The 27,732-nt window shown below is 37.0% G+C and overlaps 1 protein-coding gene across 3 annotated transcripts in view; it reads left to right on the top strand.

Annotated features, from left to right (window-relative positions):
• Window positions 1-27,732, top strand: part of ATF6 (activating transcription factor 6) — a 222,639-nt gene that overhangs the window by 151,373 nt on the left and 43,534 nt on the right. For all 3 annotated transcript variants that reach the window (XM_082655486.1, XM_082655485.1, XM_082655484.1), the window contains one exon: window positions 18,563-18,647. In XM_082655486.1, coding sequence (XP_082511612.1) covers window positions 18,563-18,647 — 85 coding nt within the window. The remainder of the gene's footprint in view (window positions 1-18,562; window positions 18,648-27,732) is intronic.

The raw sequence follows: 27,732 nt of genomic DNA, 5'->3' as shown, positions 1-27,732 counted from the left end.
CCAATTGTACTTTGATCATTCTTTGCCCACAATATAGCCACACATTTATTTCCTCTTTGTGAACAAAGAAAATCGTTTAACAATTCTCAATTCTTTTCATGAACAAGATATATCCTAGGAGCTGTGGAAATAATAGATTCAAAGATTTATAGGACTGTTTCCACTACTCATGACTTAAAACATACAAGAATAATTCCTAACATAAGATTGCCTATACCTATTTTGACATTAACATTTTAATATGTGACTGTGTTCGAATTGTTCATGCAAATGCATTTTAGGATCCTATTGATAATATTGAAATAATTATACTCATCTTTATTTACAATCATGCCTAGTTCTGTCTTTCATATAATTATCTATCATTCATATAAGTTAGAGGCTATAAAGATTATCTCTGATGAAAAATTTTTTTCCCAGTGTGTTTAACATCCTGATATTATATGATTCAGAGTTATGTTACAGGTGGCATATGCTTCCTGATCACACACCAAAGAAAGATGAGAAGTACACAAGGGAAAGAGGGGAAATTTTATGTTATAGACAAATACGACGTGTTAGATAATTATGTTGGTTAAGTTGCTGATGGATATTGATTTCCTTTTATTTAGGGACATCCCAGAAACCTATCTAGGTAGTGGGCAGAATCCAGCACCCTTGGCAATTTGATAAATTGCCTTTCATGAGTGAATTGTATTTTCTACTTTGGAGGTCTCACCGTCATTTTTCTTGGTGATTTCAGAAACATTTATTTTGATGTGGTGATTGTTGGTAGATTGGAATAAAATTGTTATCGACAGAGCTTGGTCTAAGTTGCAGCTAGGCCTCAATATTTTCGAATGAGGGCATGGGCTGCAGTGATCTCTGAGGTCTCGTCCTGCCCTATGACTCTGTGATTTTGCTAATAAAATTTCTGTCATATTTTGCTAATAAAATTTCTGTCATATTTTGGTTGACTTTTTGAATGTAATAGCAGATTTTTAAGAAAATCTCCTACATGAGACTTGAGACATGAGATTTGTGGGTCAGGAGGGAGATGATCATAAAGACTTCAAAGAAAAAAAAATGTATGAGCTAAGTCAAGTAAGGTGGAAAGGTTATCCCAGCACAGAATAATAAAGATCAAGGGCAATACAGACACAAGAACCCTCACTGCTAAGTTAAGTATACCTGAAAGAATGTGGTGGGAAAGAAAGGAAATAAAGGAAAACTTTTGAGTTTATTAGATTTCAGGGAGTACTGTACAATTGTACTTTACAATTGTACAATTGGAAATTGGGACCAGATTTTCAGTTTATTGGCTATCACCTTCTTAGTTAAATATGTATTCTATATTTATATGCTTTTTGAATGTCCCATATATAGCAGAAGTTGGGAAATAGAAAAGCTTCAGGAAAAACTTAGATTGCTTTGGATTATTATTATTACTTTTTAACATTTTAGAAAGCAGCAGTTTGGTATGTTTGCTTAATAATTGTGAGTATGTTGAAACAAAGAAAAGGGTCAGATTAGTCAACTGAATGTCTTTTCCTGCCTTTATTATTTGGTATTCACTTCCTAAACACTTTCCTTGGTGGTTTTTTTAAAATAGTACCTATTTGTTTTCCTGATTGTTAGGCTTTTATTTTCCTTTTTAGTTTATTGCTCCTCTTTATAATTGCCTGATACTTCAGTCAGGCATTTCAGATTGTCATTCAACACATCTTTTGAGTTCTGTGTTGGTAGATGATTTTTTACAATCTTTGAATGTCAGAGCTCACAACCATTTGATAGATCTAAAGAGCATATCTATAACCATATTTCCTAATAAAATATTTACTTATTGGGAGTAAAGATTCAAAACTGAGAGAAAAAAATCCCCCTGACCCCACCCAAAAAACCCTTCTAGAATAAGGAACATTATTTTTGTATAGTATCTTGCCTAAGGTCTCCCATCTATTCAGAGTCTGATTATGAGGAACACTCTTTTGTGTGACCTGGCATTCCAGGGCAGGGCTCAGCACATCTTATTTCCTCTAGTGCTTCACCATTAATTACTCATATCAGCACTTGTGAAGGTCTCACACTGGAGAGTGAACTCCAGCTTAGGTTCTTGTTACATTGTTTTGAGTGTTTCCATAGGTAAGTGTCGAGCAGTATCTTAGAATGATGGCTTCTGTTTCTTAGAGGCATCTGTTTAACAGCTGAACTCTGATGAGGAGAGTAAATGATTTCCAATAAGTGTGATCTCCTCCAGCTGTATTCCTCATTTTACTGTTTCTGATGAGGAAGATATTGTCTATTTTGGTGCCCTAAACTTTCTCCTTTCTCTATTTTATGCATGTGTGTTTTGCTTTGCTTTGTTTTTGCCATCTTTAAAACTAACAAAGTTTGTAAAGAAACATTATAGCATCTCTAGACATATAAGTCTCTTAAAATAAGTATACTTCATATTCTATTGACTTGACTCCCTGTAACAATAAGAAAAAAGATTCACCCATTCACTTATTCACTTTTTTTTAAGTTTTAATGAGTTTCTATTATTTGCCCAATTTACTTTAGTGCTGTGGGGACAGAAATTCCAAACTTCTTATCTCTTCTAAGTCATCTTTGTAGTGACCAGCCCTAAATTCCTTTTATTCCTAGTAGTGTATCTCATCATATTAAGAATACAGATCAGGAATAATACTTGTTTTGGTGGAATTTAAGATGTATTGGGAAAAGAGTGCATTTAATTGTTGGAAAGAGATTAAGATTAAAAAGATTTTCTAAGGATATGAGTGAATAATAACCATGATGATAGAATAACCACAAACTGACCAGAGCAATTTAATCTATTAAATCAGCAGTTTTCTATTAAATCATGTCTGGGATGTTAGAAAATGATAATCTGAAATGAAATGGTCATTAATTGCGAGAATACAGTTTCTTATAAAATGCTTTTACTAAAGATTTCTCACTGTTTCACTGTAAATGAAATCTAACCATTTAAGCACATTTTGTCTATAAGTGAATCTTTTTGTTTCAATGTAAATAAAGTAGTTGTTATAGCATGAAAGTCATTTGTTTACAAGATATGAAACAATTTTGAATGAGAGAATTTTTTTCACTAAAACAACATCATTCATGTTAAAATATTTATTGAGTACCTTTAGTCTGAGATGCTGGGAATTGAGAGATGTTTTCTCTTTAAAGCAGTGATTCATCATCCTTTTTTGATCATGGACCTCTTCCCTCTCTCAAGAAAAATATATTTACATATTTAAGTAGAAAGTCTCATAACTTAAGGAAGCCTATGGAGCCCACCATTATGAATCTTACCCTGAAGGAATGCAGCCCAGTAGAAGCAGACATATGAACACAAACTATAATATGTTAAGCGATTTAGTAGGGGGAGATTGTGGAAACACAAATGAGGGTCAGTTAATTTTGCCTAGGCCTAGGTGGTAGAGAATGGAAACACAAAGAGAAGTGGGTGGGTAGGATTGGTCCCAGAAGGTTGAGAATGGAGTTGATACTTTAATTATACCTTAACAGTTGACTAAAAATCAAAACAGTGACAAAACCAAATGCTGGAAAGGATATGGAGAAATTGGATCACTCATACACTGCTGATGGGAATGTAAGATAATATAGCCACTCTGCATTAGATATGAGACCAAAAACACAAGTAAGAAAATTTTACAAAATAAATTTGACTTCTTCAAAAGTAAAAACTTTTATGCTTCAAAGGACACTATTAAGAAAGAGAAAAGAGAACTCACAGAATAAGAGAAACTATTTGCAAATCATATATTTTATAAGGGACTTGTATCCAGAATACATAAAGAAATCTTACAACTCAACAATAAAAAGACAACTCAATTTTAAAATGGGCAAGGGATTTGAGTAGACATTTCTCCAAAGAAGATATACAAAAAGGCTAATAACACACAAAAATATTCAATATCATTTAGCCATTAGTAGAAATTAAAACTAAGAAGTGTTTAAAATATTTAATGATTCACTTGAAAATAACAATAATGAAAACATTATATTTTAAAATAGATAACATTTTTAATGAAAAATAATTATATACTAAAGAGGAAAAAATTTTTTTACTGAGAAGAGTGGCATTGTTTTACAGTTCTGCAAATGTCTGATCTGATTTAATAAAGTAGCAGGATTCTCATGTATTTCTGCATTCAATATGTTGCAGTATGTTGTTTTGGTTGAAATATATGAAGAAAATACAGTTATGTAATTGGAAAAGGGAGGAGTATTTTAATACTCTTTTTAGATAATTGTGGGTTATTTTTTTGATACAGCATCAAAGCTCAACAAGTGATCATTTCTTAAAAGATTAGTTCAAGATGGAATCTGACATCATATCAATGTAACTTGTATACTCTGTAACATTAAAAGCCATCGATCTGTCTTATACTTTGAATGGAACTTTTACCTGTGGATGATTTTGTAATATCATCCACCGGTCATTTGGAAAATATTCACTGAACTATCCATATCTTCCAGATATTAACATATTTCATTATACAATATTTTAAAAATCACATTCATTAATATCACTACTAATCACATCAAGAAAGTTATGCTCATGGTGGTGGATACTATGTTTCCAAAATTCTGAGTTTTGCTTGACAGCTCAAACTTTATCATTTGCAATACATATTGTCGACTGTTTTCTTTGAAGTGACATGCTTGCTTCTCTTACTTTCACGAAAACGTCTGATGAATACCCAAGCCTGAGTAACAGTAGTTTGTCAGTCACTATTTCAAGTTAAAGTGTGTAGTTCATGGGACTTCCCTGGTGGTCCAGTGGTTAAGACTCCGTGCTCCCAGGGCAGAGTTCGATCCCTGGTCAGGGAACTAGATCCCGTGTGCCGCAACTAAAAGAACCCGCGTGCTGCAACCAAAAAAAAAAAAAAGATCCCGTGTGCCACAACAAAGACCTGGTGCAGCCAAATAAATAAATATTAAAAAAAAATAATAAAGTGTGTAGTTCAGCTGGCAACTTAGTCACTTAAGTTTTTTTTTCCCCATCACAGAGAGTATTAATAATTTTTACTGCTTTGACAAGGATATTCTTTTTTTTTTTTTTTTTGCGGTACGCGGGCTCTCACTGTTGTGGCCCTCTCCCGTTGTGGAGCACAGGTTCCGGACGCGCATGCTCAGCGGCCATGGCTCACGGGCCCAGCTGCTCCGCGGCATGTGGGATCTTCCCGGACCGGGGCACGAACCCGTGTCCCCTGCATCGGCAGGCGGACTCTCAACCACTGCGCCACCAGGGAAGCCCGACAAGGATATTCTTAATTGGAATTGGCTTTTAAAGTTTTTATATTCATCTACTTATTCATTCATTGATTCATTTTTACTATGAGTATGTGGCAGTGAAGAATACATGATTACTATTATAGTTTGGTGCTACCACCTAGATTCATGCCGAGGCCAAGCAGTTTTACCTTGCGTTTTCACCATTGGTTCAGATTTCAACAGAGTGAAAAAAGGCAAATAATGTCTTATTATTATTATGAAAATAGTTTGACCTTACAGACCTGCTGAAAGGGTCTTAGGGGCCCTTGCCTCCTGGAGGCAGAGAGCTAGTTAAAAAGCTATTATTAAAACTCTCCTGTAGCTAACTTATTTATATTATAAACCATTTTTGGATATCTATCATGTGAAAGACTGTAACAGATCCTGGGGATTCACCAATGAACAAAACAGATAAGAATGCCAGCTGTTGTAGAGCTTGCTTATAAAGGATAAAGACAGTAAATGTTAGGGAGAAAAGTAAAGCAGAGAAGGGAAAGGATGTGAGTGCGTTTGGTGAGGATGTGTTGTTCAATTTAACCAGGGTAGCCAAGAAAGGCCTGACTGAGAAGTTGACATTTGAGTGAAGATTTGAAGGAGGTGAAGGTACATGCCATGCACATACTTTAGGAGAGGATATTCCAGGGGGAACAGCAAGTGCAAAGGCCCTGAGGCAAGAACATTTGCATTTGTGAGGAACAAGAAAGGAGGCTGTTGCAGCTGGAGCATAATTAAGAAAAGAACCATAGAAGATGATGTCAGAGAAGTAATTAGGTGGGTCATAACATATACATCTCTAAAGGCCATTGAGGTTATTTTAATTTTACTGTGAGATTGGAAGTCATTGGAGCATTTTGATGTACATTTTAACAGGATCATTCTGGTTGCTGTGATGAGAATAGACTTTAAGGAGGGAAGAGCAGAAGTGGGCAGACCATTTAGGAGGCTATTGTAATTATACAGACAATGGATGAAGATGGTTTGGACTGATGGTTAGATTCTGGATATACTTAGAAGGTAGAATCAGTAGGTTTTGCTGATGGATTGGATGTGGAGTATGAGAAGCATACTACAATATTTTTGACCTGAGCACCCTAGAAGAATGGCCTTACCACTCAGTGGGAAACACTATGGGAGAAGTACATTTGAGAGGTCTACCAGGAGCTTAGTTTTGGATATCTTAACCATGAGATGTCCAAGGGGATGTTTTGAGTAGGCAGTTGTATATAGGAGTCAAGGCCAAGGGAGTGAGATGGACTAGAAATGTAAACTTGGGAGTCATCAGTATATTAATAATATTTAAAACCCTGTGACTAAATGAGATTACCAAGGAGTGAGTAGAGGGTATACGAGAGGAGCTAATGCAGACTTACGCTTGGGAATGAGGGTCATATTTAGTGTTGAGAGTAAGAAAAATGGAGGAGTCCAAGATGATTTTAGGTTTCTATTTGGATAACTAGATAGAAATAGATGAGTTAACTAAAATAGGAAACACAGGGGGAAGATAAATTGTAGTTTAAATACCCTGTTAACGAATATTCCAGTGGAGATGTTTAGTGAACAGTTGTAAATATGGGTCTTCAGTTAACGTTTTGAGAGGTTTGAGCCAGACATATACTTCAAGTCATGGGACTAGATGAGAATGCCAGGTGACAATATGGATTGAAAAAAGATTCATCTGGGGGGCTTCCCTGGTGGCACAGTGGTTAAGAATCTGCCTGCCGATGCAGGGGACACGGGTTCGAGCCCTGGTCCGGGAAGATCCCACAGGCCGCATAGGAGCTAAGCCCTTGCGCCACAGCTACTGAGCCTGTGCTCTAGAGCCTGCGAGCCACAACTACTGAAGCCTGCGCGCCTAGAGCCTGTGCTCCGCAACAAGAGAAGCCACTGCAATCAGAAGCCCATGCACCACAATAAAGAGTAGCCCCTGCTCGCCGCAACTAAAGAAAAGAAAGCCCGCACACAGCAATGAAGACCCAATGCAGCCAAAAATAAATAAGTTTTTTTAAAAATTAAAAAAAGATTCATCTGTAAGAAACACGAGTAATTAATGTGGGATGTGGTGTAAGAGAAGGCAACAACAACAAAAACATTGGAGGGGAGTGAGAACTAAGAGATTTTGACAAGGGAAAGTTGCATGTCAAATGCTGCAGAGAAAAATCTAGGGTGAGGACTGGATAAAAGCAAGTGGCTTTGTCAATTAGAATATAATATTTATGAGGCTGGTTACTGTAGAATGGTAGTGACAGAGTCAATTTTCATTACTTTGGGCATCAAATGGGAAATAAGGAGGTCCATTGATTTATGACTCATTCTATTGTATTTTATCTACCTAAAATAATGCCATGATTAATCTAATTAAAATTAATATTTAGGTCAGACATTAACTGGCAGTATCAAATATGTCAGAAATGAAATTACAGTTCTGTGCTCGTAATGTTTCTTGGTTGTAAACAACAGAAACCTACTGTAACTTAAAGCAGAAACTGCAGACATTAAGCAGAAAAGGAATTTATTGGAAGGCTATTTGTTAGTTCACAGACTCCATGGAAGGCTGGAGAATTCAGCTTGAAACGTGGTGGGAACCAAAGGAGGCCACACAGCAAAGAACACAGCCATTGTCTCAGCTCAAGAAGTTGGGTTAGGACCACCATCCACTCAACACCCCACAGCTTGCTAGTACTACTGCCAGTGGCAGACTCTCTTCACAGCTATGAATAATCTGTATCTCTCTGAGTCTTTATTCACTAATGCCCAAGTCTTTGAACTTAAAAGGAGTATGTGATTGGCCAAGCTTAGGTCACATGTCCATGCTCTAGTTGCCGGAGAGCTGGGAGAGAGGCTGTGTCTCATTGCTTCAGGCTTCTGTAGTTGGAGATATTTCCTTCACAAAAATGCACTCAGTGGTGATACCAACAAATAGAAAAGCTATTGGAATGCTGGATAGCCAAACCAACAGCTAGTACTATAAGAACTAAGTACAAAATCTTAAAGATTAGGGAAACTAATTTGAAATTCACATGACCAAAATGAAAATTATTTAATAAGCTCAGGAATGTAATCCATGGCTTGCCTTACCAATATTAAATATCAAGAGTATCGAATTAAAAACTTGGCTTTGATCTCTCCTGCTTTGTACCTTATAGTATAGGCCCTTCAATGTCCTCTCTCCCAAATCTCTGGGCCCCTATAACCTACACTGGGATTCACGATGGCAGCCTGGTCAAACTAAATGGAGGCAACACTACTGAACCTACTAGTAGGAGCACATTTCTGGGGATGAGATTAGTCTCAGCTAGACCTGGATGGATATTAGGCGTAGCTGTGACCCTTTGGAGGGGAAAGAGAAAAATACCACTCTGCAGAAGAGCAAATTGGGTTTAGGCTAGGGGAAAAGTGCTTTGGGCCACAGCAGAAGCTGAGTGGCTGGGCCAGGCCAGGGATTGGGTGGGGTAGGAGACATTATCGGTGGAGGGAAGAAGAGAAAGGCATGTGTTGCACAGATAGTGGCTGCCCAAATTCTTCAAGTAACTAGGCCTGTGACTTTTTTTTTTTTTTTTTTTGGTACTGGGATTTAACTTGATTTTTAAAGGTGCTTCCCTGCCAGAAGACTATTATGAAGTCTCCCCACAGAGGAAAAGACCCTTTATCTGTGTAATTCAAATAAAACTAGACTTTTTTGCTTGCACTTTTAAAAGACTAATTTTGGCATAGTGACACATCCAAAAGAAATACAAATCCCAAACTTCCAAAACTTGATAAGTAATGTGGCTCTTTAATGGAGTCTACTGAAGCTACTTTAAAGGGAATATTAAACAACAGCAAAATGTCCCCATTGCCCCCCCCACACACACACACACAGAGTCACTGCCCCAGTCTCTCTTCTGTCACACAAAGGCCGCAGCTCAAATTATAACAGTGCTTTCATTCCTAGGCTCAGGAGTTTGGATCAGTTTGTAAGTGCCTGTCACCCTCGGTTTCCTTTATTCAGCAGTGGAACGGTGGCTCTCCACTACGAGGTGGAAAGGAATAAACCCAAACAGCAGTGTCAGTGCCCATGCTCATGTTACCTGTTGCACTTCCTCAGGGACTTCTCTGACCTCAAACTTTTGAATCCTTTGTTTAAAAAAGAATTACCAAACACTTCTAATAGTGCTTTCTATGTGCCAAGTCACTATTCCAAGTGCTTTAAAGTATTAACTTGTTTAATCTTTATGAACAATCCATGCAATAGGTATTGTTACTGTCCCCATTTTACTGATGAGAAAACGAAGGCACAGAGAGATTAAGGAACTTGGTTTAGATCCTACAGCTAGAGATTAAGTGGTAGAGGCAGAATTCAAACCCAGGCAGTACAGGTCCAGAGTCCATGCTCATTATCTCTATCTGTGTCATGCTGGCCAGTGCTTATAAATCAGCGTCCTGGAATGGTTTGCATTAGAGTCACCAGGGATACTTGTTAAAAATGCAATATTTTGGCCCACCTCAGACTTACCATGCCAGATTTTTTTATTTTTTTAGGGAGTAGAGTGCCTGGGTATTTATATTGTAAAGTCCTGCAGGTGATTCTCTGTATCCTTTGTTAAGAACTTCTGTTTCAAAAGGACTTAGTACTGTCACCATGTTCACTTCTGATCCTGGCTTCCTTTGAGCATAAGATTAAATGCTTTCAGAGGGATACCTTACTATTGCAGAACTTAAAATTTATACTATTGTACCATAGTTGTCTTTTTAAACCATTTCTACCTGAAATTTAGTTGAAATCCTTTCTTAGAACAATATTTGACCAATGAAAACAAAATTTTCACTCATTTTCCACAAATGCATTTAAATGCAAAGATTCACTTGGAAACTGAGAACATGCTGTTCCGTTTATGATGAGAATGAAGAGAACTGTAATAGGTTCTAGAAAGTATACCCTATGGGATATGAAAAGAGAACTCTGAATTATGGAATAGGTCTATATAGTATCATACCTCCATCCTTAGCAAGGATTGCAGCTGGCAATACAGCTCAGCTTCTAGTGTGAGCAGGTGTTCAGTCTGGCTATTTTGCTAACCTGAGATCTCAAGAGAAATTTTGTCCACTAAGGTAGATAAATCAGATTATTGCAGATTATGGACTAATATTTTAAGGGCATTAAAAGCAATTTAAGGGACATACTTTTTTTTTTCCCACTTTGTAGTTTGTCTTGTCAAGTCCAATCTTTCCTAAAATGTTCTTTATGGATATTTCACAGTCCTCCCTATTTCTTTGTGTGAAACCAAGATCAGAACTGCTTTGGAAAGGAAAGGATCAAGATCTGTAGTGAAGACTGGGGAAATATCCAGACACTGAGAATCAGGCAAGGAGAGATACCTTTAGAAATATAAATTAAGTAGGACCCCTCTTCCTCCACCTCTAGAAGGTTGTAGAATCACTGATATGAAGGAATCAGCTAGAATAATATCTCCCCGTGTTCCCGTCCCCTGCTTACACACCTAGGGTATTTGAGACTACTCTTGTACAACTTTACCCCATTCCTAGAGCCTCTGCCTAGAACTTTAAAAAATCATTTTTGGGGGGCCTCAACATTTTCCCCATTTTTCCCAACAAAAAGTAAAGTAATTCTCTTTGATATCAATATCTAACTTTTTCCTTGAAGTGTTTCCTAATTAATCTCTTTTTTCAGAAAACTTGTTGACTCAGTTTGCTATAGCCTCAGACCCTCCCTCTGTCCCTTCCCCATGCTTTGCTTTGGTAGCATATCTGTAGGATGCAATTTAATTCTCAGGAAATTCACTTCCTGCCAGTAGTCCTGAGTAAAGTCAGTTTTTAAAATGGAACATCTTATAAACATTATGTCTGACAAACTCTCATATGGTTAACCTCTATGCATTTAGTGTTTGATCTTTTTCCTTAATAAGACATTTTTCGGATTGCCCCACTCTCGGCACTCAACAAATGATGATTGATAACAAGTTTCAGGAATCCTAATGTATTTTTCCTAAATCACACACAGTCCGGCCTTTGAAGAAGCCCTGTATTATAGCTGACAAAGTTTTGAAATTTGATGAGCTCAAATTATTGAATGAAGTAATAGGAAGTATAGAGTCAAAAACTTCCTAGCCCTCTACCTGTCCAAAGCACGTAACCAACATTTTGTCTAAGAGCTTTCTTCAGGGAAAACAATCCTACCCAGGTTTATAAACACTTTCCCTGAAACTCTCATCAAGAGATAGGAGTGATTTGGAGGCTACTGTCTTATCCTTGGGAAAGTTTACAAGGACTTGTTTTGACCATGAAACTCAAAATTAATTCTGGGTTTGAAAAAGAGACATATATAACTGTTAGGTTGAACCTTATTAAATTACTGAGATTTTTTTTGATATATAAAAATATGCATTTATGTAAACATTATTTCTCAACTTAATGCAGTTTATAACATTTAAAAATCAGTATTTAATTGCAAATGATTTGTCCTTCATGCCAGCAATACAAAGTGTTGCATTAGTACCACCGAAACCAAAGGAATTGGCGAGTCCAGTACATCTTTTCTCAGTTTTCCATTCCTGTGTCTTGAGTGGAACATAACTGAGATCAAATTGTGGTTCTGTACAGTCTAGGTTTAAAGTAGGTGTCAGTTTTCGATAATAACAAGCCAGGGCGGTGAGAGCTGCCTCAACACCCCGGCAGCCCCCAGGAGGTGTCTGGTGGCTCCCATGGTAGAGGAAACGGCAAGAGCGTGTGCATGGTCTTTGAAAAGATGTTTGATGGCTTTGTTTTCAGCAGCGTCTCCCAATAGTGTGGAAGTAGCATGTGCATTGATATAGGATATCTCTTCAGGTTGTACACCTGCATCTTTTATGGCAGCAGCCATACATCTGCACCTGGCCTCCTGCGGCCTGCGCAGCCGCGGTCCCCTGAAATTACTGAGATTTGACTCACAAAAATGACAGTTTTGTATGGTTCAGTCCTACACTTTTTTGTGTGAATAAAAAGGGAGTTCAAAATCAGCTGGGCAGTTCTGGGGGCTTCCTATAGAGTTTGATATGAGAACCATCTCTTAAACTTGAGTTTGTACTTACTAGAATTTCAAGCTAATTATTCCTCTGGTGACCTTGCCTGCATTATCAAATTTGAATTTAGTGTCAAAATTTTCCTCTTGTCAAAATGTGAACCTTGGCTCACTCTTGGGCCATCTGTTGTGCACCAGTAGTTTTGATTTATTCTGCCTCTGGCTGACGTGTGCTAATGGCGCAGATGCAAACTTTACATTTCCTTTTATTGGTCTGTAGTTTTATTGCATACATTAGTGGCACAAATACTGCATTCATATAGCTATTTCTATTAACTGTTTCTACTTTGGGGATGAGTAATGTACTTTGCCTATGTTTTTACTATGATGTGAAGTCCTACATCATAGACATTTTAATAGGCTTTCAAATGATTACACTATACTTAATTTTACTACCTCTAATTTTTTTTTTGCAATTCTTATTTTCAGGATATGTCCCTATGTGTGTCTGTGTATTTAAATGATTTCAAATTTTCTGATTGCTTTTGCTTTTTAATTGCTTTAAATGAAGGGACACATTTGGTTTCTGATCAACACTTAGTATAACTACTAGAAATTAACATTAGTTCAGAATATTGTGAATCTGATAAATAACTGTGAAAGGCCTACTTTTAATTACTACTTTGACCTTCTTATTTTATTTTTTGTGTGTGGTACACGGGCCTCTCACTGTTGTGGCCTCTCCCTTTGTGGAACACAGGCTCCGGAGGCACAGGCTCTGCGGCCATGGCTCATGGGCCCAGCCGCTCCGCGGCATGTGGGATCTTCCCGGACCGGGGCACGAACCCATGTCCCCTGCATCGGCAGGCAGACTCTCAACCACTGTGCCACCAGGGAAGCCCTGAACTTCTTATTTTTAAGATTTGATGTGCTCTTCAATTTGTTTGGCAGTTTGAAAGATACTTGGTAAGATAAATGAGGTAGAGTGATAGAACACAAAAGTTATCTAGAATAGGAACATAGATCAGAGAAAATTTAATACAAAGCTATTTTTCAAATGAGGATAGATGCTCTTTTTATTTTTGGTCTGGTTTTAACAGTTTTCTGTGTTGGAAAACCAACCCCATCTATGTAATCCAGTGTATATGGATGAAATATAAAATATTAAGAGGCTATTGTTATTAATGTGGACCTGATTTGCAAAACTTTTTTTTTTAAATAATGTGTTATATCTTCCTAAATTTTATTTATTTATTTTTGGCTGTGTTGGGTCTTCGTTTCTGTGCGAGGGCTTTCTTTAGTTGTGGCAAGCGGAGTCCACTGTTCATTGCAGTGCGCGGGCCTCTCACTATTGCGGCCTCTCTTGTTGCGGAGCACAGGCTCCAGACGCGCAGGCTCAGTAGTTGTGGCCACGGGCCTAGTTGCTCCGCGGCATGTGGGATCTTCCCAGACCAGGGCTCGAACCCGTGTCCCCTGCATTAGCAGGCAGATTCTCAACAACTGCGCCACCAGGGAAGCCCTGCATAACTTTTTGACATGTTGATCTAAGTGATCTAAGTGAAAGTTGCTTAGTGTCAGAAGTGCCACCTGTTGCAGATTGAGTTTCCTTCATTCCTACAGGACATCATTAGATATTAAGGACCTTCTTTTCTATCAAAAATAAAGGACTCCAGGGACTTCCCTGGTGGCGCGGTGGTTAAGAATCTGCTTGCCAATGCAGAGACACGAGTTCGAGCCCTGGTCCGGGAAGATCCCACATGACACAGAGCAACTAAGCCCATGTGCCACAACTACTGACCCTGCTCTCTAGAGCCCATGAGCACGACTACTGAGCCCACGTGCCATAACTACTGAAGCCCGCGAGCCTAGAGCCTGTGCTTCACAGCAAGAGAAGCCACCGCAATGAGAAGCCGGCACACTGCAACGAAAAGTAGGCCCTGCTTGCCGCAACTAGAGAAAAGCCCACACGCAGCAATGCAGACCCAATGCAGCCAAAAATAAATAAAAATTTTTAAAAAGCATAAACAAATAAATAAATAACTCCAGCCTTGAGTCAGAGTTTCCTAATATAGGAAAAGCTGTTTTACCTAGTACAGCAGAGACTAGTGGGTAATCTGTTAATTAACAAAATTGGTTAAAGCAGGGAGGGTATCTTTTTTTTTTAAGATGTATATGTATCTTATTTTGTTTCAGTTAATTATATAAATGTGCATTCATTTGCCACGTTTTGAGGTAGAGCCAATTCCTTTTGGGTCCAGATCTACTAAAGTTCCATGTTGTCTTTCTTGCAATAAACTGTACTCACAGTGCTCTCTTTTCACGCTGTATCTTGTCAGTTACATAGTAGTTTATTAAATTACACAATTAGTAACAAATGCAATTAGCAAAAGTAGTTTTGGCAAAATACAAAAACTAGTCATGAATGTTCAGTGTGCTAGGGGCATCAGTCAGTAAGTTTTAGAGGGGAATGGGAAGGGTCATTTAACCTAGTGAGTTAGTTTAAGTTAAGGTCAGTTTCTATTCTACACAGATATGTAGAATCAACATTTGGCAAAACTTAGTAGGACCTCAGTTTTATTGTGTTTTACCATCATAACCTCCAGCTGAGCAAAATGTGGTCCTGTTCTTTTGATAAGTTAGTCTCCAATGCTTTAGCTGTCTTAAAAAGAGAAGAAACAGATAACTTCGGATGCTGTATCATGCACTAATATTTCGTCTTTTTCTAACAAAGTGCTTGGAAGAGGGGATTGGGAGACCTGTATGAAAATAGTGTATTTTCTCACGCACAATATTATGTAACATTGGAAAACTGATGCTTCATTCTCATAGTGAAATGTTTTGGTGTTTTCCCACCAGTGTTTCTCTAACTTCCTCTGGGAATAAAAATAACAAAGCTTTGATTATAATATTTGTGCACATAGTTTCCTCCCTGAAGATAACCCTTGGTATCTCAGTCCTATAAAAGGCTTTTTAGGAGTCCGTTTGAAGATATCGTAAAGTTAGTAACATAGTTTTGAATGACAGTGACAAAATATATCATATTTATCTCTATGGCAACATCTTTTTTTTCTACTTTTCCTTTTTATTTTTAAGTAGCTTCACCTTTTTTGCAGTTGGATTATATTAACTGACTTAATAGGAAAGAAAGAGTTTTGTTCAGATTCATCTAATTGTACCTGTATTTTTCCAGGATTGAATTTCCTATACAGGTTCTTTAATAAATAAGTAATGGGGGGGGGTAATATTAAGAATAACAATATCAGATAATATCAGATAACAAATGTGGGTTTTGGAATGCTGTCAAAAAAAGAGTAAAGCTGTCTCTGATTACTTTAACCCTTATTGAGATTTCTCTTGAGTAAATACCATTAGTATTATTTCACAAATTTATAATATAACAAGTAATCAGGGTTGTGTTTAGCTACGAGTGACAGAAAATCCAAAATAATAGTGGCTTGGACAAATTAGAATTTTGCTTCTCTCTCATGTGAAGTTCTGGAGATCTTACGGTAGCTCCTTGATCGTCAGGATCACTAGCTTCTTTATCTTATTGGTCCATAAATCTCAGATTGCAGTTTCCATCTCATGGTCCAAGATGGCTACTCCAGTTCTAGCAGTCACACCTGCATTCTAGCTAGCAGAGAAGAGAAAAGGGAAGGAGGAAGGTTGCCTTCCACCATCACCACCTTGACAAAGTTTCGTGCACCCTTTCTCCTTAAGTCCATTGACCAGAACTTGAATGTATGGCTTCATTTTGTTGCAAAGGAATATAGTCCTTTTTCTGAGTGGCTTTGTGTCCAACTAAATGCCATTAGAAATGGAAGGTCCTATTTCTATTCTCATGTTATAGAAGGGAAAGCAGATATTGAGCACAAATGACTGTTCCTGCCACAATTAGCATTCTTTCCCTAACAAAATAAAAGCTTGAATTTATGTTCTTTAAAAGAAACTATCATCTGTAGCACAGTGCTGAGTACGTGGCAGGTCACTATGCTCGGTAACTTTTTTTTAATGAATGGTACGAAGTCAATAAATACTTGTTGACTGGCTCCTTTTCTCTGGAGATGTCACTGTTAGGATTAGTGCAATGCCATAAAAAGTGAAATGAACATAGTTGGAGAGAAAAAATGATTGATGATTCATTGTTATGGCAAGAAACATTTAACTTGAGGAAGAGAAAGTAAATGTTAAATGAAACAACTACGCTGTCCCAGGCATGTGTGTGTACAAATTATTTTTTAATATAAAATAAGCACAGTTAGAGTTTGTAGTATACCAGCTTTGATTCCCTGCCATTCTAACCTGTAGGCCTGTTGGTAAACAAGCACTTTAAATTATAGGTTTTCCTCCCATTTTGCAAACCTTTAATAATTAGAGGTAAGGCAGGTTAACTGTAATAGTTTTTATGCATTCAAGATGTGATTCTTCTTTTTCACAAATAATAATGTGATTTTTGGTTTTCTGCTGCAAAAGTAACTGCTTCGTTTGAAATTTAATGAAGAAAGTAGGAGGCATTATGTTTGGAAAATCGTAAGATCTTAGCAGGAAACTCAGCTTTAAGTCTGAGCCTGACCTTAACCCATGACCAATGGAATCTAAGTGTGTTTGTTTTTACAGTAGCCTTAATTTGGGGCTTGTAAGTTTGTTGGTTTGTTTTCTCATTCAATTTTGGGGATCCTGAAGCAGTATTTTAATTATAGGAGTTTAGCTATTTATAATTTTCATGGCATGAAGATCAGCATGTTTTGTTTTGTCTTGGCTATCATGTTATCTTACTCTCAGAAACATGTGATCTTTGTGTCTAACAATGCACTTAAAAAGAAACCTCTCATGCTGCAAGGCTGGAATTCTAAAAGAACAATTTCACTCATCTTTTCCCCTCTTTTTAAAACAACCCGTATGTTCTCTTGGAGATGTTGCCTTGAATTAGACAAAGCACAAGCAGTTACTGCAGATGTTTTCTGTACAGCTCTGTTCACGTACATTAATTTCAATTTGTTTTTCACAGATTTTTTTCTTAGCTTTGTCGATACTTATATTTCATAATCACATTGACTTTGAATTAAGTTGCATTGAATTTTTATCACCCTCAGCTATGTCAAATCCTACTTTTTGATGAGTCCTTCCATATAGCAAGTTTGTTGAATGAACGAGAAACGAACAAGAAAAGAAAGCAAGAGGGGTTAGACTGTGTGTCAGCTTTATCTCAGTTTAATCATGCTCCCTGAAATGGAAACATTTATATATATATACTTTTTTCTTTTTTTCCTTTTTGCTGTGACAATTCCCATGTTTTTGCTAGGAAAAAGAGGAGTTATTGAAAACAGTAGTTAATATCAAAGTCATTAAGTCATTTATAATCAGCGTTGGAATACCTACAGATGTGTTTATCTTTTCCAAAACACTCATACTACCCTGTTTTTGATGCCAAACTCTTCTTGGCTCATTCTTATTGCAGTATTTGTGTGGTTGGAAACTAGAAACCTCAGATGCCCTGGGTCATTTATAGATGATCAAAGGTTGGCAATATCACATTTAGAATTATATAGTTATGCTAGACATGCACTTGTAATTTTTTTAACCCTTCCACTACGCTGTATAGTTTTTAAGGGCAAGAACTATGTATCTTCTTCAGTATATACCTGTTGCTTACCAAAAGAAAAGTCTAACACTGGCTGCTTCAAAGGAAGAAGAGGAGGCTAAGCAGGCAAGGCTCTCGGGCTTGGCCTTGCTTCAGTGAGAATCTCTTTTATGTATCAGTAATTTGGGGTCAGAATTCTTTTTGGGGGGTGGGGGGAACGTTCCTCTTCTTTAAAAAAGAAGTTTGAAAATGACTCTATTAAATAGATAACTTCAGTGTCTTGTGACATTATCTAGTGTAGCCTCCTCATTTTACAGGACTGGAAACAGACCAAGATCATACAGCTATTCAGCGGCAGAGCTAGAATTAAAATCCCTCTGTTCTGACTGCTTGACCAATACTCTTTATAGTATACTGCAGCATATATGTTATCAGAACCTAGGAATATTCTAAGAATACTATTGATACGTAGTACCTGGTAATGATAGTCATTCAGTAATTCATAATGTTTATTGCGTTATGAATGAATGAATCGTAAAATGGTTTGTAGTTAATTACCCCCAAAGCCAGGTTCAAATAAAAACTGTCATTTTTTTATGATTGCGATGAAATGTTGACATCCTAAGAACTCTGAATTTGACTTGTTATAGGACTAAGCCAATTATTATGAGTAACAACTTGTTCTTTGTTAATCTTAGGATCACCTGCTGCTACCAGCTACCACCCATAACAAGACTACAAGACCAAAGATGTCAATTGTATTACCAGCAATAAACATAAATGGTAAGTTGAAATTTTGGTTTATGAACGACATGCAGTTGCTTTGTTTAACCTAGATTCTCTGGATTAACTAAAAGACACAAAATGTTCAGTTGGTTAGTTATATGTCCATGCATTAATTCTGAAACATTTTCCCACTGTTTTCACAAAATATTATTTTTAAATTCTTGTGCTCTTTTAAAAAGTAAATGATTTAATTTAAAGTTGCTTTTTAAATTACTATATTTTTAAAAGAAAAAATCATTCTCTTTTATTTACAAAATTGGAAAAGTTAACATCTTTACTGATCTATACACTTGTTGTCTGGGGCCTTTCTGGTAATACATGATGTATAAGAAGTCCCTGCTGTGTTCTGAGAGTGAATTTGTAAGTTAGGTTGTTGGAACTCAAAGCAGTTTCCTATATCACATAAATGGTGATATGATTCCCAGACCAAACCTAAGAAGCCTATTTATATTTAATCCGTAATACTGATGAATTTGATATTGATAGTATTACTATTGCATTTTGTTCCCCCACTAGTTCTGGGTATTAGATAAAATACAAATAATACCATTAATACTTTGAGAGTATCCAAAGATGTTAAGGCATAGCGTACTTGCTTAGAGTCTAGGAGGAAAAGTAAGACGAGCACAGAAATCACTGTATCCCAAAGAGAACGTCCCATAAGGAATAAAGAAAGTACGAAAGAAATTTAGTAAAGAAGAGATTACTTCCAGCTGGGTTCTTCATGGAAAAGAGAAATCGCTCACTCCCAATACCAGCTGTGTGTCGTAAATGAGCACAGTGTATATTGCTGGCTGATTACTTCCTCTGACACGTCATATTAGGCTCTAATGAAACTAGGAGAATTGGCTATCCTTCTCAAGTCCATTTATCTGGTGTAATAGAACTACTGGTAAATTTTCTGTCTAGTAATGGGAACCTTATAGTTTAATGAGTAAGACGAAAATGAAAAGCCCTTTAACCTGCAGTTGAACCAATCCACATTCTGACTGATGATCATGATTAAGCCACCAAATACAGTTATAAAACAAAACACTGGGATTCTACATAAACTCCAATAAAATTTAGTCTTAGAGAAAAAGTATTAGATATTCATTGTACATATTAAGACCATAGAGGACTATAGAATTTCAGTTAGCTGTATATAGACAGCTTATTAGAAATGCTTAGGAGGCAACGTTATAGACACAAAATAAAACTTTTTTTTGTTAAAGCATAAAAGAATTATGACATTTTCTTAGTCTTACAAAGACAACAAATTTTTTAAAGAAACAAACTATAACATTGAGACGAACTTATCTTCCTTCAATAAAGGCGTACCTCTGAAGCGTTCATGGAGCAATCATATTACAACTTCAAGTGGAACAGTATATTTCAAAGTGTACTATATTATACTCCAAAGAATATACTTAGGGAGTATTATTAATCTTATTCCATAGGTACCTAGGTTTCTCTGCTTGAACCGTAATAGATTTAACTTCTGGTCAGCTTATGCTCAGAAAGGCTATTGTCTAAGCTTCAACAAGGCAGAATTCACTTAACTTTGTTGTTCTGATCTCAGATTCTTATAAAATAAAACCAGGCATTCTCTTGCATAACACTGAACTATCCGTTTGTATTAAGCCAAGAACAATAAGATGCTGTTTGATTCTGATTTTCTTGGCCAGGGGACTAATTTTTGAAAATGAGCCTTTTCATGGATTTGAAAAATACAATAATTAAAGGATCATTTCCTTTTTAATCTTGTTTGGGTTTCTTTGTAAATAAGTTTTGTTTTCCTTTTTAGGATATAGTATACTATTAGAAAATTTAAGGTTCAAATTCAGGAAATACTGATTGAATATATACCATGTGTTCAGTCCTGTGCTGCATCCTCAGCCTCTTTTCTGAACCATCTCTTCACCTTCTTGCTCTAACTGGGGCTACTTCTCAAATTAGAGCTTGATTTTTCCTCCCCACCTCATATACCTCTGAGCCTGCAGATGGGGTGGGTAGTATCTTTGCTCCCCACTACAACTTCCAAATGACCTCTCCTTTTTTCTTCGGTCTTCCTAACATCTTTCAAGTTTACAACACTCCTCCTACCCTTCTTTGTTGCTGTCTTCTATCCCACCTTCACTGATGACTCTCCACCACTGCTTTTGTCAGCTCTTTGTAAAACTTCAGCATCCACACAGAGGACTCATCCAGCACTCTGGCCTCTTTAGATCCAGTCATCTTTTATTTCTGCACTACCTCAGCCTCCCATCCACACGGTCATACTCTAGACCGTATCATCATCCGTAATGGCACTCCATTTGTAATCTCCTCTTCAGGCATCTCCCTCTGACTCTTACTTACTCTCCTACTGTAATACCCACACTCCAGCTGGGTATCTCTGACCTCACAGATCTCCAGTCCGCTGACCCTACCACTTTTTCTGTGTCCATTACATCCATCATGGCCATACACCCCTCCTTACTCAGCCTACATTCTATGTCCCATACTATCACCACTCTCTTGCAAACTACCCTCCTGGCTCCTCTTTTCCTAGGTCCCACTTGCCTATAAAAATCCCACCCTAGTTAAGCCCAGCTATCCTCTTTATGCCTGCTCTCAAGCAGCTGAAAATTGCTACAAAATATCATCCAGTCAGGACAAGTAGATTCACTTCAAATTTATGACTGTGAATTCCGAAGGGGCATTCAATACTGCATGTCAGGAATAAAGACGCAGACGTAGAGAATGGACTTGAGGACACGGGGAGGGGGAAGGGTAAGCTGGGACGAAGTGAGAGAAGTAGCACGGACATATATACACTATCAAATGTAAAGTAGATAGCTAGTGGGACACAGCTGCATAGCACAGGGAGATCAGCTAGGTGCTTTGTGACCACCTAGAGGGGTGGCATAGGGAGGATGGGAGGGAGATGCAAGAGGGAGGAGATATGGGAACATATGTATAACTGATTCACTTTGTTATAAAGCAGAAACTAACTCACCATTGTAAAGCAATTATACTCCGATAAAGATGCTAAAAAAAAACCAACCTCTTGTCATTGCTAGTAAATTCACTTGCCTTCCATCTGAAACAAGAATTTCTCACCTTCTCTTCTCAAATATCCAACATCCCCTCTCCTCACCTCCTCAGCTGATGAACTCACCCAAATGCTACATTGAGAAAATAGATGTGATTGTATAAGAGCTACTTTATTTTTCTGGTACCAGCTGCATCTACACCCACAAACTCTGCCTTCCTTCTTATTGCACTGGGAGAAAAGTATCTTCCATGGAGTTCTAAATCCCAACTTTGCTACTTATTGGATAAGTATAGTTGGGCAAGTTAATTAACTTTTCTGTACTTGGCTTCCTGTAAAAGGAGATATTACTAATACCTTCCTCTTAGATTTGTGTGCGAATTAAATGAGCAAAAATGCTTTAAATAGTGCCTAGCTGTTAGGTTAGTCACTGTTACCACCTTTGTCATTGTCATCATCATCACCCTTATCTAAGGTGACTCCTTCCTTTTGGATTGTGCATTCCAGTCCTTCTCACAGTTTCAAAGACTTTGCTCCCGCATTTTTAGTCTTTCTATCCTGAATGATCAGTTTCTTCGCTACTGGATCATCCCCATCAACGTACAAAATGTCTTAGTATTCCTTTTGGTGTAGGGAGACTTTCTTAATTCCACGTTCTGTTTCTCTGCTCCCCTTCATAGCAAAGCTCTTGAAAGAGTTACCTGCACTCGTTGCCTCCATTTGCTTATCTCCCATTCTCTCCTCTGCCCACTCTTACCTAGCTTTTGCCCCTACTGAAATGCTCTTGCTGCAAAAGGGCCACCAATGACCAGTATCTTGCCAAAGCCAAAGGTCATGTCTTCATTCTCATCTTACCTGACCTCTTAACAGTATTTGACATGGTTGACTATTCCCTCTTGTTTTCAGTCCTCCAATTTTTATTTTTAAAAACTTCAAATCTACAGAAAAGTTGAAAGATGAGTACAGTGAGTATATGGAGAACCTTTACCGAGATTTCACCAATTGTTGACATTTTTCCGCATTTGCTCCATTTTTATCTATTTATCTGTTTACAATCACATGTGTTTTTTTCTGAACCATTTGAGAGTTAGTTGCAGACATTTTGACACTTCACCCGTAAATACTTGAATATGCATCTCCTAAAAAAAGGATGTTCTCCTGTGTAAGCACAATAAAATGACCACACCAAAGTTTAACACTGATACAATAGAGTTTAATATAGTATCCATATTCAAATTTCCACATTTGCCCCCAAATATTCTTTATAGCTTTTGGGGGGAGGGATTCAGAATCCAGTCCAAGGTCATACATGGCATCTACTTGTCACACCTCTTTAGTCTCCTTTCATCTAGAACAGCTCTTCTGCCCTTTTTAGAATTGTTTTGCATGACATACATTTTTTTAGAAATCAGATTTATTGAGGTATAATGTACACACAATCAAAATCACCAATTTTATGTGTACAGTTTAATGAGTTTTGACAAATGGAAACAGTTGTGAAACCACCACTTCAATCATGATATCAACATTTTCACTACTTCAGAAAGTTCCTTTGTGCCCCTTCGCAGTCAGTCACCTCAAGTTCCTTTTTGATATTCCCTCTTTTGAAACACTTTATTTTGTAGGCTTTTATGATACCACAGCTTGTCTAGTTTTCCTCCTGTATCTCCTTCTCGGTCAGCTTAGCCAGCTCCTCCTCCTCTGTGAGGACAGGAATGTTGTTTCTTATGTTTGCACTTATGACCATAACCTCAGCACCTAGAGCAGTGTCTGGCACAGGAAACACTGCAGGATGTTCACCTCTGTTACTTTATGTAATGCTCAGCTGCCAGCTAAGTATTATCTTCATTTTATAGATGAAGATGTTAAAGCTTATGGAAGTAAGTCATACCATTTATTCAACTACTACATAATGGAGAGCCAGGATCTAAATACATTGTATAAAATATATTTTGATCAATCATTATATTGTTAATGAAATCAATACTAAAGACGAATGTGCAAATATTAAAAATATTTGGATTCCAGAATTTCAGATAGACTTTTATACCACTTTGTGCCTGTAGTATAAAGGTTAAGCGCATTTATTGAGAGCAGTATAATTCAATGTAATATAATGTTTTGGATTTGATAGGCACATGTTTGTTGAATGACAGAATAAGCGAGGTAAATGTTATTTGGTCATTACTTTGTGGTCACTTGAAAGACTTTACTATTTTAACTCTTTGATTAAAAACAGTTGGCAAGCACAGTTTAGTCTAATCTTTTCAAATATAAAATAATTAAAATATGTACTAGGTTACCTTTCTGCCACATTATTTTAAAAATTTGGAATTCACAGTAAAGAGTGAATTGAAATTATTAACCTCCTTTTAACAATTGTTCTACAAAGGAAAACACATGTGAAAAACTCAACTGTAGAACTCTCCAAGATTCAGAGATAGATTCCTTTGACTTATTAGGTGATGAATTTGACAAGCTGTAATATAATTATATCATTTATAATCTGAAGAGTATAAGTTACATGGGCTCAAAAACGTTTGAGCATCTGTTTATTTGAGCAAAGTCATTGTGAGGACATCCCTAGTATCAAAGTTTTTCATCCTGAGTAATATGAGGACTTGAGGAAGTTGAATAAAATATATTTTCTGCCATTTCTGAATTCAAAAGTTACGTGTAACTTGGAAAGAAAAAATGAGTTGTGAGTTTGATCCCTCTCTCTGACTTAAGTGGAGCCTGCAGAATTTTGGAGAGGGTGTAGAGGACATAAAGTCAGATTTTATTGAGCAACTGGATTTTGTAGTATCCTGGATAGGGATATTTGGGAAGAGGAATTTGATTTTCCAATTTTAGCAAAGTAAATTAGATTGCCAGGTCAATGGCTGGCCTTAAACTATAATGTATAATGATACTACTTTGTGGTTCTGAGCTGTGGAAAAAAGTCTATATAAAGAAATAGCTAAAGAGAGTAGGATATGGGTGTGAAATTAATGCCATTTAGAAAATACTAGTCACATCATTCTGTGTTCTCCATGCCATATTTAATTTTTGTAGTTTATTACTCTTCATTTTGAATTATCTTTATTATTTAATTTCCTTTGTCTCATAAGAGAGTTGAAAACAGGTTACTGAAGCTGTAAGAAAGAAAGTCTTCCTTTGAGGAAGTCTTCACACTGAAGATTATTGAAGTAAAATGAAATTCTAGGTATACTTTAAAAAAGCTTTTAAAAAAATGATTGCAGATGGATGGCAGAGCAGTTGGTGATGAATTAAAAGCTATTGCTATTTTTTTGAAAAGGATTCTGGAAGGTCTCCTTGTATACCGTAAGTCAACATTTCCTGCTTTTAAATTATTTCCACTCATAGTAAATCTGCTCATTTCCTTTCTTTCACTCTTTTTTCTTTTTTGATTCTCTTTATAAAAATTAATTAATTAATTAACGGTTACGTTGGGTCTTTGTTGCTGCGCGCGGGCTTTCTCTAGTTGCGGCGAGCGGGGGCTACTCTTCATTGAGGTGCGTGGGCTCCTCATTGTGGTGGCTTTTCTTGTTGCGGGGCACGGGCTCTAGGCACGCGGGCTTCAGTAGTTGTGGCACGTGGGCTCAGTAGTTGTGGCTTGTGGGCTCTAGAGCACAGGCTCAGTAGTGGCGCACGGGCTTAGTTGCTCCGCGGCATGTGGGATCTTCCCGGACCAGGGCTCGAACCCGTGTCCCCTGCACTGGCAGGTGGATTCTTAACCACTGTGCCACCAGGGGTATCCCCACCTTTCTTTCACTCTTGATAAGTAATTCAACAAAATAGAACATAGAAGAAAGAAGAATTTTTTTAATGGTAGCTACTTGGTAGATATCTTTTATCAGGGAATGAACACAGCTGTTAGCAGATACGTTTCACAGTTTGACCAATGCTTTTGTTGATTTGGTTTTACTGTTCTCCTTCCCTCTGTATGCCATGTAGCTAAGTTAATGTTGTAGGTGAGTAATAAAAATAAAACTGCAACTCTACTTCTACCCTATCATTATTAAGGGTCCGAGTAGGTGAAGTTATGACTACAAGGCTAAACTGTAATTATATTTAATCTCAAAATAATTTCCACGTAAAGAAAATCTAGGAGACGTCACTAACAATGAAACATCTTTTTAGTTGGAGAGGGTATAACAGAAGGGCAGGAAGCAAACCAACCAAATAAATGGATTGGTTTTAATAATGAGACTGTTGATACAACTGCTTTTGATAATCACTTTCATAGAAGTGCTATCCCAAAGAAAGTATATTTGGAAACTGTCCTATTTTAGACTTGTTCTGCTCAAGCAGGCTGGTTGCCCAAGAGAGTTGTGCCTGAAAGTTGTGCCTTTTCTTCTTATATATTCATTTCTCCTTAAAGGCCTACAGGCTATTTATTTTTTTAGATATATTAACAATTTTGCATTTTCACTGCAGTTCATTCCATTTCAGTGTTATGTAATTGTATCTAATTGAGTAAATGGAGTCGTCTCTTGAAACCATGTTTCAATTTTTTTAAAATGCATTATCAAATTGTTCTCTCGCTTTTGACTCACTATTAAAACCACTAGTAAAATTCCCATACTGAGAATTTCTACTAAGGAAGGGAGAGAAATCACACTATTCACCTGAAAAAAAAAGTTTTTTCTCTCAAAATATATACAGAGATCTGTTAATTCTGTATTATACAGTAATAACTGACAAGGAAAATGATGAGCATTAAATAACATTTACTATACTATGATAAGCAATACCTTTGTAAAGACCTAACTTTACCTTTTGAGCCACAGATTGAGTTGGCAGTTTTCTAGTGAGAAGACAGTCACCTAAGGTAGACAGAGTATGACTCCAGTTGTCTTTAGAATTTGGGTAAAATTTGGCTCAATTCCTTAGGTCCCTTTTTAGCTCATAGCATCCACTGATGCTAAGTTACCAAGTGGATCTAGACCAACAGTGATGACTTAGATCAGTTCTAAACCATAAACAATATGCTGATTGATTTTTTAAAAGAGAGATCAATTAGGTACTGGGTGGTTATAAATCTCAATGCCTATGGTATAGGATCAACAATTAGAGGCATATGATAGATGGTAAACTCTTGGTGACTAACATAATTTGGTACCTTTTTTCTAGCAGATTTTATGTCTATAAATTTCTAGCAGACTTTATGTCTCATTGGATATAAACTGTGTCACATTCTTATGCCTAGCTTCAAGGGAGGCTCAGAAGTGTAATGTTTTAACTAGGCACATTGTGATCTGAAAAATATGTGGACTTCGCTTAGTATGGAAATAATGGATATTGTGGACAAACTAGCATCTGCTGCTTGCTGCAGCACTCCATCATGTGCTGTGTTGGGATTGAGCAAGGTGTCTAGGAGGATACAGTAAAGAGAGGATTCATGTTGAGGAGAGATGAGGAATAAGTGTTTATTACATGGGATACAGTTATATGATTTAGGTCATTAATGAGTTAAGGAAGTGACTTTATCGAATTTTAAGAAAACACTATAAAAGCTCTATTAAGAGACTGTTGGTCTGGCTGAGGTCTGTAAATAGAAAAAAAAAATAAGAGGGAAGCTGAGCTAGGAAGAAGGGGAGGGTAAATTGAAGCTTCAGAGAAGATGAGCTAGGAGACATTGCAGCAATCTTGGGGTGAGGTCATTAAAGGCCTGGAATGGAAAGAAAAGAAAATGTCCAAAGAAATGTAAAGGAAAAATCTACAGTGCTTGGCAACTGAAGGAGAGAGAAGTACAAGCTGATTCCATGATCTTGAAGTAGCTGTCCTGTTGCTGTTTCTTGCCACCCTCATTTCCTCTGGTTGGCTTTATTTCCCTCTTACTTCTTGAAGTCATCAAGGTATCTGTTTTTAACTCCTTCCAAACCATTAGGTTATTCCTACTTAGTATAGCCTCTTCTGAACCCTCTTCTACAAAGTAAATCTGAAAATAGATTTTTTAAATAGAAGAAAACCATGATTAATGGTATATCTGCCTTTATGTACTTGGAATACTTATCACTTTGTGAAAAATGATTATTATTTTGATGATTTATTGGCAGTTGT

Source organism: Grampus griseus, assembly GCF_964374135.1.
Source record: "Grampus griseus genome assembly, chromosome: 1".
Lineage (NCBI taxonomy): Eukaryota > Metazoa > Chordata > Mammalia > Artiodactyla > Delphinidae > Grampus > Grampus griseus.
Note: the sequence above shows the minus strand (reverse complement) of the source record. Positions and strands in the feature narration are given on the sequence as shown.